The sequence below is a fragment of the Choristoneura fumiferana genome, chromosome Z (genome assembly GCF_025370935.1).
Source record: "Choristoneura fumiferana chromosome Z, NRCan_CFum_1, whole genome shotgun sequence".
In the NCBI taxonomy this organism is placed as follows: domain Eukaryota; kingdom Metazoa; phylum Arthropoda; class Insecta; order Lepidoptera; family Tortricidae; genus Choristoneura; species Choristoneura fumiferana.
In genome coordinates, this window is record NC_133472.1 from 38,476,318 (window position 1) to 38,497,056 (window position 20,739).

Genomic DNA, 20,739 nt, shown 5'->3' on the forward strand with positions numbered 1-20,739 from the left:
TCATGTAATCAGCGTCTAAACAAAAACTAAGGTAACTGCTGTGTGCCAATAACCAGTAAATAAGTCATTGATTTTATAAATAAGTAAAACATATAAACATTAAATATTTTCTCGACAAAAAATCACGTGTCCAAGGTACAACCTCGAACGTCCAAGGTACATCAGGGGTGTTGTACCTTGGACACTTTTCCCTTTTTTTTCGTGAGCCTACCGTTTCAAAATTAATAAACGAATCGCTCAGTTTTTTATCGAATAACATAGCCTAATGATGTACGTATCTTTAGATATTTTAATATCGATGTTAAAATCTAAAAAGAAAAAACTGTCCGGGGTACAACAGCTTCCCCAACTAATTTTATACATAAAAGTGTTGCTAGACATGAGAAAATTTTAGTGTAGAATATCGATTTAATTTATCAATTTAACTCTATGTGTAGTACACCAAAGACTATGTAAAAGGCTCCCATGGGAGCTAAGTGAGCGTAGCTAAAAACCAAAAATTTGCGATTTGGCATACAGGCTGAGCTGCCAATTGCTTTCAGTTTTCACTCATTCTTTATGCAAATAACTGACTTTGAAACCTACGCTCAATTAAGTTTAGATAAAGCATCACCGTCAGAAATGTCATTCTATCCGGAAATAAAGGGTTATTATAGTACATTAGGTAGTTTGCTATTAATTGGTGTGCAAGGCCGCGGGACAATGGTGGATAACAATGACGCACCGGCGCAGGCGACACCGAATGTGTGGGAACACAAACGTTCTGAGCGGGAGCGGAAAATCCTTGCAAGGAAACTTGATAACATATTTATATGGTTATCAAGTTTTCTCGCAAGGATTTTCCGTTCCCTCTCAGAACGTTTGTGTTCCTACACATTCGGGTGTTCTTCATATTATGAAGGTGCTTGCCTAAATTCTGGTGGCTTGTTGCTTAGCGCTTTTCTTTGCCAACGGGAACTTTAACATCGGTAGAGCTTAAGACTCAAAATACACTCATCAAAAGTGCCTAGAGATATTTTTTATCCTTAGAATTTCTAGACAAATTCTAAGGATAAATGGATAATGAGTACACCTATCCCAAAACTTTTTTGACGCGTATGTAGTGCTAACACTGAAACATGTTTTTCTGCGACTTCATATACTATTTAATACGAGAGCGAGAGGGACGGTACGATACGAACTTCGAGTTTCGAGTTTCGTAGTAGCCCTGCAGGGGCGTTTATTTCGGTTCGGCAATTACAGGCCGTTCATTAATCGCACTATGTTCCAGTACTAGTACCGGTCACGGTCTACCTTTGTGTAAAATTTCACCTGAATCACCAATCACCAAGTTTACAATGACTAGATGACTCGGTAGCATGTCGTCAATATTTTTCAGCATATAAGTCGTACGCCGTCATAAACGCTTTTATTTAACATTTTATTTCCTTAAAGCTCCTTAATAAATTCTGTGGCTTGCCCACAAATATTCTATCAAAAATAATAATATTATTCTTTGATTTATGCACGATGCGTTCGCGCCGACGCCGTGACCCGTCGACCCCAGATTATCTCGAATACATCGCATAACTCATCCACATGTCAAGACACCCCAGAAACCTAAATTGCATAAGTAAGGATTTAAAATCGAGGCTTTCAAACTTATAAATGCGCGAATAAATCAACTTTTGTTTTCGAAATGCGATTCTATAGAAGCTATAGTTGTACATCTAATAGCCCCCGGCATAAACGCGTGTTGAACAGTCGTTTGTCTCTAAATGTCGCTTTCAAATTTGCTTTTGAAGACACAGACATATTTTTGAACAGGTTTGATATTTTCAAATGGTGGGTAAGTATTTGAAGATGCTTATAGACGAGGCATATATTCACATGTTTTCACACATTTACACAAAAATTTGCCAATTTTGAGGAGAAATTACCACAGGCCCCCTTACCAACCCACAGACATACAAAGTGTAAATTAATAAAGGTACTATAATAATAATAATATCACGGGACAATTCACACCAATTGACCTAGTCCGAAAGTAAGCTTAGCCAAGCTTGTGTTATAGGTACTAAGCAACGGATAAATATAATTATATAGATATAGATACTTACTCAAAACTTCAAACAGGTACCCCAACAGTATTTTTCATTTGAAGTTAATTATTACAAGCTTTTATTTAGTTTCACCTGTCCCGTTTTCTGTCTGTCTGTCTGTCTGTAGTCAAATCTTGCAAGTAAAATTCGACCAGCGTCCAGTAGTCGAATTGACTAGAAATTTGTCATACTCATGTGACAAAACAATAATCTAGTAGTGACATCCTGGTAGTCCAGCCAGGATCGTCTCCGCAGGACGGAACTCTTCAACGGTTAATAGCATCGACTTGAAATCGATATGCAAATGTAGTTTGGGTGACAATGCAAGTACAGTCAACAAAAAGTACAGTCAGCAAAAAAGCTTGTATTAAAAATGTTTTTTTTATGGTTAGGTTATTTAATTTATTTTCGAATACCTACCTCAATAATTTCCAAAAATATTCTCTCTCTCTCTTTCTCTCTCTCTCGCTACTTGATTTCTAACTCTGGACTCTTAATTTGTGCTTGTTAGTCGAACTTCCTTGTTTTTAGAAACATATTATCGTCACTACTTTGAAAAAATCTCGTATCTCAAATCAATATACGTCAACAAAATTGAACCTTGACCATTGGGTCAAATAAAGTCACTCGGAAAAGTTATCCATTTTGAGATACGAGTTTTTTTTTAAGTAGTGACGATATCAAAGTGACATAAAACGGCAAGTATTAAAAAAAACAAATAGTAGGTATGCAAGCTCGTTAAAACATTAAACTGGCTTGTTGCATTCGTAGCTTTTAGACTGGACACAGTAAAAAAGATATTTAGAAAAACACACTCAACTCACCATGATTTACAGTATTAAATAATCGATTCTAATCTCGACTCTGAGCAAACTTCTTTCAGGTTTACAGTTATTTAATTATCCTGAATATTTAGCACGCGTAGGGTACACAAAGACGAAACCAGCGAGTAAACTTCTATTTTAATATACATAGGTACAGTAACCTTCAAGTTAATAGATAAATTAACAAGGCCCGTTACACAGTCAAACGGAATCCATTTCCACGAAAACTGCTTAGTTTTCGTGACGACAAAGAGACGTGTTTACGTCTCTTTGTAAAATCTGCTAATGAATACCTCCACCTGTTCCAAAAAACTGTTATTAACAAACCACAATAATCCTTTCTAGAAACATACAAAACGCAACCTTATTTTCAATGTAGAGAGCAAAGCGGGCCGCTAAGTAGTTTGGTCTAAACTTGACAATACGTGTTGCACTCGACCTTTTTTCTAACGCGCGACTTCGCGCTGAAATCGCTTGAAAACTCGACGCAGGATCGTTAGCACCGGATGCTGTCATTGTGCAGTGATTGCCGCGATTCATACAATAATGGTTACATTTTACTAGAATAGTACATTGTCTTAAGGGCGGTAAATAAGGAATTACTAACGAGAGTCTATTAGAAGCCCGAAGTCGAAGACTGAGGGCTTTAATGAGTCGATGTTCGTAATTCTAGTACCGCCCGTGCGACATACAATGTTTTTCATCACATTTGCGAGTAAAATTGTATACTTGTAAAAGAAAAACTATTATTTTTTCAAAAATTGCCGATACCGCTGATTGTGCTCTTGGCAGCGCCAGCTCCCCCCTACGCAGCATGTGCATGTGCGTGTGCAGCGCGCGCACGGAGCAGCAGCGCGCCATGCAGTAACAAACTCATTTACCGACCTTGGGCTTCATGGCATGAAAATTAGTACAGGCAATGACTCATTTACCGACCACGGGTTTTATGACAAGCACATTAAGGTCGAGGGTTTTATTTGGGGGGTTGCAACCAAGGTAGCCTGCATGTTACGACACTGTTTACAAGCAAGTGTGATGAAAAATAATTTTACGATAGGATAGAAAGACACCACGTTTTTGTTGTGTTTAGGTAGTTTATACTTACTCAAGTCTATAGCGTTTTATTCTCATGTTGTTTGAGTGTTACTCCTTTTGCATTTTTTATCCTGTTTCTTATATGTAACTATCATCAACACATACCTGTGTTGCCAGGTAAAAAAAATAAAGTAATAAGGTAAATGTCCTAATGCTCCACATGCTAATGACATGCATGTGCTGTTACCTCTATTGCTCATGACATTAGTTTAAAATGGCAACCATTGGGACAATGACCAGCACTAGAACTTAGATCGCTGATATTGATCTCCGCAACTTATTTATACAAAACCACCTGTATCAAAAGTATACAAAATAGAGACGACAAACTAAACAATTAAACATGCCATAACTTTACCATCAACTTTCGCCTCCAATTGATAGCTTTTATAATCGCTCATGTATTTAATGAACTTTACATTTATTTATCGAACTCTAAATTTATTTATAGAACTCTAAAATAATTCGGTTTCGAACACCGTGGCGCAATTTTCGCGGACCTTGGCCAGTTAATCACAGCAGCAATGACAGGGACGAACAGGAAGTAAAGTATTACCACCGTGGGAACTAAACTTCATATACGCAGCTATTGTTAGTAATATTTTAATTGATTGTATAAATAAATTACGGTAGGTTTATACAGCTCGATTTTCAAGTGTAACCACGGCAGAACGAAATGTATAAATGCGTTAAGGGTGAGCCTCATTCTCATTTTATAAAGGTCTACGTTACGACGAAAAGCAAAGTGAGGAGGAGTGGTTAGGAAGAACTGTGACTCTGCTCTGCAGGGTTACAAACAACTATGACCCTGTAGGGTCACAAACAACTGTGAACCCTGTAGGGCTACAGCGTGCGAGTGTTCTGTGGCAGCGGCCGGTGAAGCACTAAGACCATCTATCACTTCGAAACGGAGCGACGGATCGACGTGACTTTTGGCATACAGATAGTTTATGGACCAGAGAGTGACATAGGCTACTTTTTAACCCGGAAAAATGCACAGTGCCCAAACATAACCGCATTACAAAAGCTTATTTATGCCTTCGTACATATATGCTTTATAATACTACACTTATAGCCTTTCAGCTGACTTTTCATATGAAATTAAAGAGTAGGATAGCTAGCCTTCGGCTGCTTGCAACGTTTACTATCGCATCATTTTATAGCGATAAAAATATACCTGTCTTATTTCTAGACGTTCAGCACTCCTAGCGATCCTTATGACCATTGTATTTTTTATAGCTGATAATTTATTTGCTTAGCCATAAGTTCTGCTTAGTGATAATGACAGTTCATGGGAGGTACTTGCACTTACTGTCAACCATCAACGTTGACTCCCCACTAAGGTGTACAAGTCTGATTTGTTAAATTCATTAACATTTAACATATTCTAGGTAAGTGTATAATATTTTGAATACTTGTTAACAGTAAATTATGGAGACCATTTTGTCTTAAAAATATCTAACGCTAGTATTCATAAAGCCGTTAGGGCGTATCAAAGATTTTCAAGTGCTTTGTCCCTACTTGGTCCTTACCGATTTTTTTTACATAAAATCGACCCGTGATTGACCCATTATTGCGTGTGACTAAACAAAGACATTCAACTGTCATGTCTATTTGTGAACTACCACAAATATAGTCGAGAACCTCCCATTCTCATCATTTGCCTTTACTTCAAATTGCCTTGCCGCATTGCAAATTAACGCAAAATTGAACTTTCCTGCGCCACATTAGAACGTTCTCGCAATAAATGTCATAACGTCTTTCTTGTCAGGCAATAGGTTGTAACTACGCTATTTTCTGTGAAAAGGTTCCACAAAGGGTCACGAATCAATTTGTTCTACGGAACATTACGAAGCAGTTTTCAGTGACATGACAATGGCACTCATTACATTAGTATTTGTATGTGAACGTCATATTAAAGTATAACCACATAGTCGTATGTATTATACTAATCCATACTTCCATACTATCCATACTAATATATTATATTATAAATATAATTTTGATCGCCTTGTATGTATTTACTATATTACCATACTTACCATACTATACTATATTACTATATTTTACTATATTTATACTATAAATGCGAAAGTAACTCTGTCTGTCTGTCTGTCTGTTACGCTTTCACGCCTAAACCGCTGAACCGATTTTGATGAAATTTGGTACAGAGATAGAATAGGCCTTGGTAAAGAACATAGGCTATCTTTTATCGCGAAAAAAAAGGCTTTAAGGGGTTGAAATAGGGGATGAAAGTTTATATGGTGGAAGTTCGCCACTGTCGAAGATAAAACCATGAAACTTGGCATTTAGGCACTTAATAAGAAATAAATTGATATCTGTTTGAGCTGTTTTGAAAATTCGACCTGTGGGGGGATGAAATAGGGGATGAAAATGTATACGGAAGGTCGTCATTATCGAAGATAAATCGATGAATCTTTATTAAACTTGCCATTTCGGCACGTGATAAGAAATAAATAGCTTAGATTAATCATTGCTAAGTAACAGTAACAATTGAAGAAACTGAATCGCGTACCAGTTTTCATGGTTGATTTTCTCGCTAGATGTATATCTACCTACATGTCAACATTCAACATCGAACAAGTTCTACCCCGGTAGAGAACTTGTTAATCCATTACTTATTAAACCAAGCTACTTGAGTTAGTGATTTATGTCATCAATTATTACATTATTCAATTCAAAAATAAATTGATCTCCTGATAAGGTAAACGTCCGAATGCTCCACACGCTAATACTCAATAGAAGTTGACATGACACCTGTAGTCACCTTAATTATAATTACAGATGTGCCAAAGGAAATTTGCGGAATTTTTCGTACAGATAGAATTTCGGAAACTTCTCACAATTTTGTATGGGGATTGAAACTTTCCGTTTCTTAAATATCCTACACTTACATCTTGTGAAAATTTCCAGAAATTTCCGAAAACTTTTCTATATTTTTGGAGACTTTCCGCAACTTGCACATCTGTAAACTTAATTACTAGTTACATAAATTGCGTAAATGTGGCAACTTTTGGACTACATTTTAAAATACAAGATGTACCCCCTGTTTCACCATCCATTGATTAAATTTATCTGACGGATAAATGTGTTACCGTCTCGGTTTGTTTTGTTCGAATGACGAAGACGGCATCACATTTATCCGTCAAATTAAATTATTGAGTGGGATGGGTAAATAGCTCGAATAATTCTAGCAAAAATATAGCTCTTTATTTTTGCCTCGCTTTGATTTCAGCCCGAGGACAGCGAGCCTATTTTTGACGGACAACTTATTTAGTAATGCGTTACAACGCCCAACAATACGATTTAATAATATACAGATTTTTTTGCTATCTCATCGAGAGTAGAATATCATGTTAATTTCAGTGGTAACGTCCTCACTGATTTTCACTTTTTTTTTTTGCTTTACTACGAAGTCTATTAAAGACCAAAACTGCTTTTAGTTGCGAGCACATTAAAAATTTACTTTATGTTTTAAGAATACAGTATAACCACAGGTATAACAAAGTCAAAGTCGAAATAACTTTATTCAGTATAGGCAACAAGAACCTATTTATAAACGTCGATAAAGCTCACACAAAAACAAAGTCTGTTGAGAAGAAACCGGTACGAAACCCGACGCGACTATTATATTTTCTTAACAAGTTTAAAGAGCCGTGTATTTTTTATTGTCACGATATTCACACTTTTCACAGCTTTAAATACATATGGAAGTTAGCATTTACAGCACATAAGCACCAATATCTTTCCAAAATGTCCAAAATGGGGTTCTGAATGTTCCGATACACTTCCGTGCTACATTGTCTGCCTTTTAAGAGTTCTAAGAGCGCAACATTCAGTCTGTCTTGCATTACAATACCTTCGCTCAGTGGTCTCAGGTACCAGTAAATCGGCTATTAAGATGTAAATAATTAATTAATACATTAATTTCACAATGGTACACTTAGCTCGGCCAATAATTTGGGCGTCTACCCGATCGGAATACAAGCTAGTTTCGACATCGTCACCGACGCACGGTATCCTTTCACGATAATTTAAATCTTAACCACCTGCTTATAAGTTCTACTATTGTAATCAGGAATTTAATAAGGAAGTTACATTGACGAATTTATATTTTTTGCATGGCCTGTGGATGTGGTATAATATTGGTCAGTAAATAAACCAACTTAATGTGTTTTGTGATATTAGAGCTTTAATAAAATAGTATTAGAAGGTACTTAAGTGACTGAGCAGGTCTCGACAGGGGCTTTGAAATACTACCTAATCAAATCACTGATTGACGACATGATGCTTAAAATTCACTCTGTAAGACTAAAGATAAATATATAAGAAAAAAATATTCTTTTATCAGAGGATAAGTAAGTTTTTTACTACTAGATTAAGATTAAGTATAGGGAGGTTTCAAAGTAACGTTGTCTTCTCTGGTAATTATTTTTTAACCGTAAATAATAATCAATACGCAAAAGTAATAAAGTATGTAGGTAAGTAATAGAAAAACATTCTAGAGCTGTCGAAATGATCTCAGATACAAGTCAGCTAGATTGCGCTGGACTCTCCGAACGGACACGTCTGCACTTTCGGCACGTATTGTTTCGGAATAGAACCTACATTACTTAATGCCTCGTCAATTGCTATACGAATAATAAATTATTTCAGAACACGGTCGATATCTGCTGGTATATTTCCTTTCAATATAGCCTCACCGATTTTAGGCTATGCTAGTCCAGCTAGGAATATTCCTCAATGAATTACGAGTACTATTCTTATCTTAATTATGATTAAGAAATTACAATCTAACGGATTTAATAATAAATAATAATAAAAAATAAATTCATTTATTTCGGGCAACTTGGCCCATACAATAAATACCTTACAGACTAACATACATAATATTAATAATCAATAATATTAAAAACTAATTTGGTGACAAAACGGCGTGACCCCGTTGAGTCACCGTCCCCGACGTCGCATTCATCTGCGGCATGGTGCCCCGGTACCGCCGGAACACGACGTCTTTCGGCCAGAAGGCAGCACTCGCGATGGTCCCCATCAGCAGCCGCGGCACGCGCACCACAAACGAGCTGATTTGGTGGATTAGAATAGTTTAACATTATTTCAATAAGTATACAAAGCCTTGTATGATTGTGTAATTTATCTCTGCGTATAAATTTGCAATATTTTTTAAACAAAATATAAAATAGTCCCCGTCCGGCGGTCAGCCGTACCGTGACAAAATACTATATATATGTAGATATCTGCTATTTCCAATGACAACGATACTAAACAAAAGGCTTAAAGAATATAGTCGTTTATGAATTACATGAATAACAATTCGCTGACGTTGGTTCTGTTCTAGACAATGTTATTTAACCTAATAAAGAGTCGCAAAAATGTGTCAGAAATTTTTTAATGCCTTACAAAAATATTATTGTCGTATCTATTCAAACGGAACTAAAATAGTGTTTTTTTTTATTCGCCTGGATGGCAAGCGACCAAGTGGGTCTCCTGATGGTAAGAGATTAACACCGCCCATAGATACCTGCAACACCAGGGGGATTGCAGATGCGTTGCCAACCTAGAGGTTTAAAATGGGATACCTCAAGTGCCAGTAATATCACCGGCTGTCTTACTCTCCACGCCGAAACACAACAGTGCAAGCACTGCTATTTCACGGCAGGATTAGCGAGCAAGATGGTGGTAGCTTTCCGGGCGGACCTTGCACAAGGTCCTACCACCTGCATATTTCCATCGCAGCCTCTATACTTCCTACTACTGGAAACAACAGTTCTGTAAATTAAAACGGATAAAACTGGAATATTCATTAAATTTGTTAATATCTATTTGATTTTTCCACCTTTCATTATATATTCGATGCTGTGACTCATGAACTAAGCGCGCCAGTTGTATGCTTCGTAAAATATGTAACTTTACGTAACATAAATAAATGTGACAAACAATGTGTGATATGTAGTGATAGATATGTGACAGAAACAAGTTGTTTAGTTCAAATACTGTTCAAATATTAAATGAATACTGAATAATACTGATACATCGCATTGTCGTCATCGGTAGAAGGTCGATCTGTAACTAATTTTCAATATTTGCCTCTATACTTCCTAATAAACTAATAACATTGCTATTTTTAAAACTTTCATCATGTTCATGTAACTCTAAATAACGATTCTTATTGTGTCCGTCTTTCCGTCCTGCTGCGCTAAACATAGACGTATCTAATATTATACAAGGTAAGTAGGTACCAATATTTCATGGGATGCTAACTTTAAATAAAAATTTAGAAAACTTTTTATAGGTACGATATTTTTGTTTTAATTTCCTGAGCAAAATAAATACATTGTCATTCCGCATAAATACTATCAGTCAGTGCATTTAAGTGACAAGATATTTAACACTTTCTGTCAAATGAACCCGTCGTTTGTCATAAGCGTCAACGATTGGCGGGAAACTATTAGTAAGCATGTACAATCCTTGAGCTCTTAGAAAAACCTTCGGGTTTCGAGGGAAATCGGATGGATTCGTGTAGTAGAAAATGACAATTCTCTTTTTGACTTAGTAGCAATCCATCACGCGAAGAGTGCACTCGTTGTGTTTTCATTGATTTATATAGAGCAGTTAAAAACACCACTTACTTATTTATTAAGTTTGTTATTTTTCGGAAATTGATTTCCACGGGGAGTCAACTTAAACAGGATATTTTTGTAAATAGCCAATCACGGGAAATTATTTATAATGCATATAATAAACATTTTGTAAAGAAGCTGAAAGTTTTAAATAAAGTGTTGATCGTAAATATTTTAATAAGGTTCAAGATCGAGTTATAGAATCAATGGGGATTTCGAAAAGTACATTAAAAAAATATTAAACGAAAGCAGACCAAAAAAATTCATTTTGACATCAAGAGAAGTAGTAGATACAGTATAACAACAGCTCTATATACTTCCAAATAAAAGTAGTGTGTTAAGGCGGGGTGTTCTCTATTTAAATTAACAATGAAAGAATTCGAAAATGCTGATTTTGTTTTATTTGTATCATGACAAAAAGTCATATTGTGTTAAAATTAGAAAAAGATAAAGAAGCGTAATATTATTACAGTAAGGTTTATTTGTACTGATGGTTATTATTTAGATAACTTTGAAAAGTTTGCAAGTTGATAACAAAACCACATATCACGATCGCGTGTCATCGTCAATACCCGAAGCATGCTTCTAAAATCCGAAGGTTTTTTTAAGAGCTCACGGAGTGTAAGCATTATGTGACTTTTCCATTTGTTTATCTAAGTGAAGCGGCCAGTTACTTGTGACAGTCAAGTGAGTCAAAGAAGTTTTAAACTCACTTCCCGAAACGTACACTTTTTCTAAAAGCACACTTATTCAGAAGGATCACTTTCTCGGAACGTACACTGTCTCTAAAAATGCACTTCCCAAAAGGTACACTTTCTCAAATAGTGCATTTTCTCAGGTGCACTTTTTTAAAAAGTGCATTTTCTCAGATAGACCACCTTCTCAGGAGATACATTTTCTCAGAAGGTGCACTTTTTCAAATTATCAAATTATTAACAATCTTTAGTATTCATAAATCTCTAAATTGAATAAAGCCAGGCAAGCGCATGTCAAGCCATGCTTAGTGTAAGGTAGTTGCCCAACCTTCACAATAGGTTCAAAAGTTAGAAGGGGGGTTGACGCAAACATATATGCTTTGACGCAAACTTTCCAAGCGATTATTTCGGAAACAGTTGATTTTATCAAAAAATAGTATTAGAAGCCCCTACCATTTTTACATGACCTATTCGAAGAAGCCCCATACCGAAGGGTTGGAGCGAAAAAAAAATGTAACCCCACTTTGTATTATGGCGTACCCACAATTATTTTTTTTGTAGTTTTGTACCATTATGTCGGCGTGAATAATGTACATACATTAACCAAATGTGTGCGCGGAAAGTGTATCTTTTTGGAGTGTACATTGAGCGGAAAGTGCTTGTTTAGAGAAAGTGTACTTTTCGGGAAAGTGAGTTTTCGAGCCCGTTTTAATCAATGACTATTTATCTCAATAACAGGGTATTTTTACGCAGAAAATTTGATTCTCTAGTTATATCCAGAAAATAACATAAGCTTTGAAATATTTTACACTTAAGTATACTCTTAAGTCTCAGACACGAGTACTATTAGCTGTAAAAATCTTGGTACCTAGTTTGTTAGCACCTTATATAATCTATTTTCTACGGGATACACCTAAATCGTAATTTCCTTTAATGAGCTCCCGATGATTACTTCGATGCATATGCCAGCGTCGTTATCACGTTCTGATCTCACTTCAATACTTTCAAACTCCCGCCTAAGCACAACTTCGACTGTACTCTTTAAACAGTTTTCTCTCCTTAAAGGACCGCTGGTTCTTTCAAGTATTTCAAAGATAATTCATCCATTCTTTTAGTTTTGGGCTTGGTGTAATTTGTCCCAAGATATTTATTATCCTCCTTTTCTCTTCTTGAAAGAGTTCAGCTGCCCCAAGTATATACTCCTCAACAGTAAACGCGACTGGTCCTAATCACGCAAATTACACATATTAATCATTTTTTCTTAAGTTACATGTCATATCATATCATCAAGCTCTCTGTCGATAGTATAGATGTAGATATATCCAGTAATGGTCCAGTTTCAATTTTCAATGCTTACACTGTCAGGAAACAAGAAATCTGTTTGTAAACCCGAATCACACCTCCGCCTGTGGAACAATCGATACTCAACATTAGGTATCTAAACAGCGGCCATCTTTCATAGGACATATCCAACTTGATGAACCACTAAAATATTAATTATTGCCTTACCATAACCGTATTTAGTTCTACTTTTCTTCCTTAGCAATAAATGGTGATAAGGTTATGAAGAAGCCCTACCGTTGTCACAATAGGTACAGTCGAGTTCATTTACATGTGCACACTTACGCTATCAAAAATTTCTGAACACGACACTATTGTTAGAGGTTTAAGGGCGTGTTCAAATATTTTGGATAGCGTAAGTGTACCCATGTAAATAAACTCGACTGTACTGTTGTAAAATCTTCAGTTTCAAAACAAAAGAAAGACGAAAAGAAACAATCTGTAAAAACGATTCTTTACCAAATTACTCAAAAGTTCCAAATTCGTAAAATAATTTGCTCCATTTTGATTTACATGTTTGCAACCATTTGCAACCATCATTCAATTTTGAACGTGATACTCGTATTATGCCATGATGAAACGTTATGCTTGATTCAAAGTACAATGGTGTCGTGTGTGCTCAGCCGTTGTAGCCCATTGTAGTTCGGCGCGAAACTAATTGCGATTGTCAATCCATCGCTCATCAGTAACCAACTTATGTGTTCTTTTGGCAAACAATAATAAACCATACTCATAACCTCATCCTAAAAGTCAAGGCAGCAGCCACTACTGGCGATGCTCGCGACGGCATAAAATAAGTTGGCTGATTTGCTCATGACTGCAAAACTGTAGAGCTATGCTCATAAGAGCACGTCACATATCTCAATTTTGTGATACCTATTATTGTAGGAAGTATCGCAAAAAGTAACTCTACAAATCATTGATTATATTTAATGTTGTTTTCTCTGTGTTGTATAATTTCACAGAAGTAAAATGAATCATCTAATTACGTTTTTTTTTTCAGGACTGCAAGCGATAACACGTTATGACTGCCACGCACGGAGGAGGACGTGAAGATGAGCGTCCAGACAAGGATTCTGTATACACGCTCAAGACGGGCTTCAAGAACGACGGCTACCAGCATGACAAAGACTCCGACGACATCGTAAAACCGCCCCCACTACCCATCGAAGACGAAAACTACCCCACCGGCAAAGTGAAACTCTCCAGAAACGAAAAATGGAGAATATTAAAGAACGTAGCCGCAGTCAGCGCCGCATTCATGGTACAATTCACGGCGTTCCAGGGGACCGCCAACCTGCAATCGTCCATAAACGCCAAAGATGGCCTAGGCACGGTATCGTTAAGTTCCATTTACGCGGCACTCGTCGTGTCCTGCATATTTGTACCCACGTTTTTAATAAAGAGGCTAACTGTGAAGTGGACCCTGTGTCTGTCGATGATGTGCTATGCGCCGTACATAGCCGCGCAGTTTTATCCTGCGTTCTACACGCTGGTGCCCGCTGGCGTGGTGGTCGGGTTGGGGGCGGCTCCCATGTGGACCTCGAAGGCGACGTACCTGACGCAGGCCGGAAGCGTGTACGCTAAGCTGACCGACCAAGCCGTCGATGGCATCATCGTGCGGTTCTTCGGCTTCTTCTTCCTCGCTTGGCAAACTGCTGAACTTTGGGGAAACCTGATCTCAAGTTTGGGTAAGTTCGATTACGTCATGCAAGAATAAAAATTTCTTGTCAGTAAATCAATTACCAAAAATTCGAAGACTTATAGAAGGTGTTCGCATTTACATCTCCGTAAATAGCTGAAAAGCTAATGCAAGGTAACTGAATTTCATTTGAATCGCATTAACGAGCGTCGTCGGCGCGTAAAAAATACGTTCCGACACCAATTTCAACACTTTTTCGCGGCTGTGCTTTCGTTATCATAACTAACTCTATAGAGCTTTCGTGTATACACGATTCTTTAAAGAAGTCTCTGTTGCAGTGTTCTCTTCGGGCGAGCACAGTTCGAACGGCACAGCTGACAACACCAGTAAAATCCTACCGAGTTGCGGAGCCAACTTCTGCATGATCGGCGGAGGTCACCACGATAACGAGAATTTGCACCGGCCTCCGGATAGTGAGATTTACGAGATCAGCGCAATATATCTCGCCTGCGTGGTCGTCGCCGTGCTTATGGTCGCTCTACTGGTCGACCCACTTTCTAGGTAAGTCCTACCCCTAATACTAAATATTACAAATGCGAAAGTTTGTAAGTATGTATGTGTTTTTTGTTACTCCTTCACGCTAAAACGGCTGGATTTGGATGAAAATTGGTAGGTAGATGGCTGGACATCTAAAATAACGCATAGCCTACTTTTACCCCGATAGTCCTAAGGAATAGGCTATTTTTAATGTATCGTCAGTGAGGACCACGATAATCAATCGGAATTCCTATGAAAACTGGGATACTATCAGGGATGCGAGTTGGTATACCTTCTCATGAGCCCTACTGCATTCGTACCTTGCCTATTCTTACTCGAACGAGATCGTCAATAAAGATGGTGCGTTGTCTGAATTCACGTATACGAACGGACGATTTCGTTGATATTAGAAACCACTGTTCCATTAAAACTCAACTCAACTATGTTATGTGCAGACGTTAAGTGAATATTGTGGCTTTCTTTAAATTGGCTCTCCTAACGTCCATTCTAGAATCTAAACCGTCAAACAAAACAATTAACACGAATAATGCAATTGCACGATGTAGTACAAGCAATTGCTAAGGCACAAATTCATTAGCTACTGAGTATATTTTGTACAGTGTGTCTTTAACAATAATTTCTACTTTCAAAGAGACTGAAGTGCTGGCAGCTTTCTCGGACATAGACTTAGCTTAGCATTTCAAAGAGGCAACGCTGCCAGCATCTTTGGAACTCTAAGGGAACTAGCTTAAATAGTTTTAGATTTTTTTTGTTTTATGTATGTATGTATTTAAAAATATACATGCATTATATAAACATGTATGTATTATGTAACAACTAACAATTTCATTTATGATCTCTGTATCTACGTACACAATAAATTCTTACAAATTATTATTAAAGAGACACTGTACAAAATATACTGACTGAGTATATAGCTTCAAGATAATTTGCACGGGTATTTATAACATGCTCTTCAAACATGTTCCAAACTAGATTGTTACTGCTATCAAGATTTTTTCACCGAGCCGTTTCGTGCATTGATTGATACTTGGCTAAGGCCGACTGTTTTTTGCTGTTAACTCGTGAATTCCAGAGAACGGCATGTCATTGCCTTGATACCAGCGCTGATACAGTGTAGATGCAAAATATTTGTCACGATCCAACCGTAAAAGTTACGCAAAACGTTTTCAATCAGTAGGAGCCGCATTGACGGACTGCAATTCAATTGTACCGTAAATGCAACTGTTGGCTGCTTATATACATTTTAATCGCAGTTAGCGTGCATTTTTTAACCGACTTCAAAAAAGGAGGAGGTTATCAATTCGTTTGTATTTTTTATGTTTTTTACCTCAAATCTCCGTCATTTATGAACCGATTTAAAAAAAAAATTGCGTTCGTCTAGGATTGTCTCCAATTAGGTCCGATAAGCACCAAAACAGGATCTTATGGTTGGATCTTAAGGAAATCGGGTAAACTCTTCGAATGTTGTAGGCTCGTGCTGAGGCACCGACCGACTTCCGACTGGTAGAAAAATATTTTCATGGTTTTTTGTAGTCGGTTCAATTTTTGTTATATATATTTTTATTGATTTCATTAGAATCGCATTGTATAGATTTTAATTTCAATGCAACCCGGCTGTGATGTGATGACTCTTGATAATGGTATTGATTTTGCAGAAGTGTCAAATTTAAAATCATTCGGCCACACTCTTCGGAGTATGGATCTGATTAAACCAGTGCCTCCAGTGAAAAGGGGGATAAGACGAGTTATACCCTTATGTTTTTATCACACCATTGGATTCAGCGTGTTTGATTACCTATTGTGACAAAAGGACCTATCTCTAGCTATCCTCGAACCCAGTTGAGTTATTCCCTTTTTCACTGGCGGCAGTGAACATCCGTCAACATTTAAGCGTAAGGTACACACTCCACTATAACATCTTTACTTACTTAAACCAATTGTGCAGGTACGGTGAAAAACAAAGGCAAACCGACCCTACCAAGGAGATCTCCGGCATTCAACTGCTGTCGGCGACCGCGTACCAGCTCAAGAAACCTAACCAGCAGCTGTTGATTCCTATCACCCTCTGGATCGGCATGGAACAGGCCTTCATCGGAGCGGATTACACACAGGTACGTGAAATAAATTGAATGCCTTACTTAAACGGATTTGTTTAAGAATATAAATAGGCGTGCGGCTTAGGTGAAAGATTGTCTACCTAGCTTACTTAGCAATAAAGATCTTCATGAATATGGTCGAAGATTGTACGAGGAGACTTTATTTTATTTACATCATGACATCACATTGTTTTTTGCGATTTAATCATCAAAAATACGAAATATAAACCATGAACAAAAGATACATAGAGCGAGATTCACGGTAAACTGTAAAAAATGAAGAATGGCAAAATAGCTGCGTTAGTTAAGTTTGTATTAGCCACGTTCATTATAAAACATTGTGTCTTAAGGGTGGTAACTAAGGAATTACGAACGAGAGTCTATTAGAAGCCCGAAGTCGAAGACTGAGGGCTTTAATTTAATGAGTCGATGTTCGTAATTCTAGTACCGCCCGTTTGACATACAATGTTTTTCTTCACAATATAATTATGATTGATTTTTTGGAGTCTTTTTGTATTTTTTATTTCAACTCCAAATTTGTTACTTTTACGGGTATCCCGTGAAACCATATCGAAAATACAAACTGAGACATGGATGCACAGAAAAACCAGAAAAAGGGACCAGCGCTGGGAATCGAATCCAGGTCCTCAGCAATCCGTGCTGCGTGCTATAACCCCTACACCACCGCTGGACAGGAATCTAGACACGAATTTTTCCTATGCATACATATCTCAGGTAACCAGGAGTTGAAATAAAAAATACAAAAAGACTCCAAAAAATCAATCATAATTTGATTGCTAAGTAGCGACATCTCTTGTCTGGGTGAGCGGTTGGTTCCGAAAGAGTGTGACGTCTCTCGATGAGAGCAGAACATAGATGTCGCTAGTGCTGCTGCATAAGTAGCATAGTAGAAATAAGCAACCTGAGATATGTATGCATAGGAAAAATTCGTGTCTAGATTCCTGTCCAGCGGTGGTGTAGGGGTTATAGCACGCAGCACGGATTGCTGAGGACCTGGGTTCGATTCCCAGCGCTGGTCCCTTTTTCTGGTTTTTCTGTGCATCCATGTCTCAGTTTGTATTTTCGAAAAATATAATTGTTCCAAATATTGCCTAGGTCGAGGGTTTTCTTTGACCTCATTCATATCCCGAAATTAAATGAGAACGCTTATATCACAAGATAATGGTTGAAAAAATTATGTGATGCTACTCGAAGCGTGAAAAATATCGCTTGCAAAGAGTGAAATTTGTGGAGAAATGTTAATATTTCTAGCCCTCATTAGTACTTGCTTGCCAATAATAACACGGGAATGACCTTTATCAACACATTGTCGTAATAAATAATCACTATAAAACCATTACTTTTAAAGGAACATGGCATAGATTAGATAAGATTCGTGTCAAAATGTAAGCGATTCTATCCAAGTTATTCAGTTTTTGGTTTCACAATATCACTGATTGCCGAATAAAAGCACAGGTCTCTCGATATGTCTTGTCGTATAAAAACTATATTGGTTACGTCGATGCGAGAGTTTTTTGCTGGTAGGATGTTAACCCTAAGAAATGGTAGTCAAGCGTAACTAGACAGTTATCTTCAGGTGAAGTTAAGAGTCTGAGCTGAACGTATACCCGCTTGCTCTTGTACCTAAATGTGTTTCCATACAAATTACCAGGGAATTAAAAACTACAGATTAATTCCAATTGTCTTAAAACTTGAAATACGAAGCTACTAGCTCTAAGCGCAACCAATAAAAAATCTAAAAAAATATATTATATTTTGTCTATATCAGGTATATATTAAAATTTACCACGAGCTTTGCGGTGAAGGAAAACATCGTGAGGAATCCTGCACAAACCAGTGAAGCAATTCAATGGTGCGTGTGAAGTTCCCAATCCGCACTGGGCCCACGTGGGAACTATGGCCCAAGCCCTCTTGTTATGAGAGGAGGCCTGTGCCCAGCAGTGGGACGTATATAGGCTGGGATGGATGATCTATGTCAGGAACCAATCCAAAATGACCTTACACGGCATACATTTTCTATGATAAGCATGGCTCTGCTATTAAAACTGAATATTCTTAGATAACTACAAATTTATACGGGACACTAAGATATTTTTCAAAAATTTGACAGCTCGGTATGTCAAACAATAAAGAAATATTTAATGAAATTAAAAAATGCTTACATATTTTCTATTAGAGAATCGCTCGCCTCGGGCCTCGACGCTGGTCACACATAGACGCAGCTGCGTATCTAATGGGTGCCATGCGGAAGCGGCTCGCTAATGAGTCCATACCATGTCGTGTTTCGAAGGCGCACATCACATGTGTTCAGATACATTTTGCTTCATTGCATGTAGCGTGCTAGACGGGCATTGAGGAAGTATAGGTAAAAAAATTAAGAAGATGACCTGTTGTACTCGTATATAGTAAAGAGTAAAGTGTCCGTATAGGTAAGTCGACGTTCCATATTCGAAATATGACTTAAGCCCCATATCAATCCTGTGCACACTACACATGCGCACTACAACATACAACGGAGACCGTATTTCCTAACGTTTGTGGCGCTCGCGATCGCAATCAAATGACACATTTTGCATACAAAAACTGTCACTTGATTGCGATCGCGAGCGCCAGAAACGTTAGGAAATACAGCCTCGGGTCATCTTCTTTAGTTTTTTACCTTTATACATTTGGCGGTTCATTGTAATGTTGTGCATATTGTAGGCTTTTATATACAAGTCAAAAGAAACTCAGGCCCTAGTTTCATCGGTAAGATGGAATGAAAAATATGTTTACGTTTTTGTCTGAATACATTTAATCGAGTGATAAGTAGGTATTTCGTCACTAATTTGATAAAATCTCGTATCTAAATCAATACGTTAACAAAAGTGGCCCTTGAAGTGGTTCATAAAGTTCACTCATAAAATTGACGATTTTCGAGCTTTTTTAAACGTAGTGACGATTTGTATTATGTTATGATGTAAAATAATAATCTTGTTATTATTTTCGTAAATTCCGGAAATCGTACCCGTAACCGTACCCCAGAAATACATGACTTGATGTGCGGTTCTCTCATATGTCTTCTATAGTAAGACCTGTGGCCATATTATTTGACGACAGAGCGCTGGCGATCGCATTCATCGTCTCTTTCTATCGTCATCTTATACCGTGTGACAGATAGAAATGGTGAAAATGAATGTGATTCCGAGTGCGTTAGACAAAAAGGCTTCTGGCTTTTTTAGACCAGATAAATAGTTAAACCAGTTCGTACTTAGCAATAAACATATTGCTGCCTCGTTCTCTCGTTCTTATAATCATCGTAGGACGTCCACTGTTGGACGTAGGCCTCCGCCATTAATATTTTTCTTTTTCGAAAAATCATGTTTGAGTAAAATGAAATCGACGATAAAAATCCAGTTTTTGCAACTGTTATCTACTATTGTTCCCTAACTCACAAACCTGCCAAGCTAAACCTAACTTAATTACCAGTACACAAAGCTCCTTTAATAGCTTCTGTCTTGGCGCCCAATAGCGAAACGCTACTTTCACTTTACCGAGTTGATAACAATACGATTTTGACTCGTTACTTCTTCAACCTCGTATCTCAGTGAATCATGTAGTTCCAAAAACAGCCTTATGTTGACTACACATTGTTGGTTTTGGAAGGATATCATTTTAGTCGATACGAAATTTAAAAATCAGCTCGTAGTTTTGCTACAAGCACAGCGTGCTAAAAATATTTATA

The 20,739-nt window shown here is 37.4% G+C and overlaps 1 protein-coding gene across 2 annotated transcripts in view; it reads left to right on the forward strand.

The window, feature by feature from the left end:
- Window positions 1-20,739, forward strand: part of LOC141436409 (UNC93-like protein) — a 109,180-nt gene that overhangs the window by 73,268 nt on the left and 15,173 nt on the right. For both annotated transcript variants that reach the window (XM_074099379.1, XM_074099388.1), the window contains 3 exons: window positions 13,699-14,386; window positions 14,676-14,898; window positions 16,844-17,009. In XM_074099379.1, coding sequence (XP_073955480.1) covers window positions 13,720-14,386; window positions 14,676-14,898; window positions 16,844-17,009 — 1,056 coding nt within the window. In that variant the 5' untranslated portion in view covers window positions 13,699-13,719. The remainder of the gene's footprint in view (window positions 1-13,698; window positions 14,387-14,675; window positions 14,899-16,843; window positions 17,010-20,739) is intronic.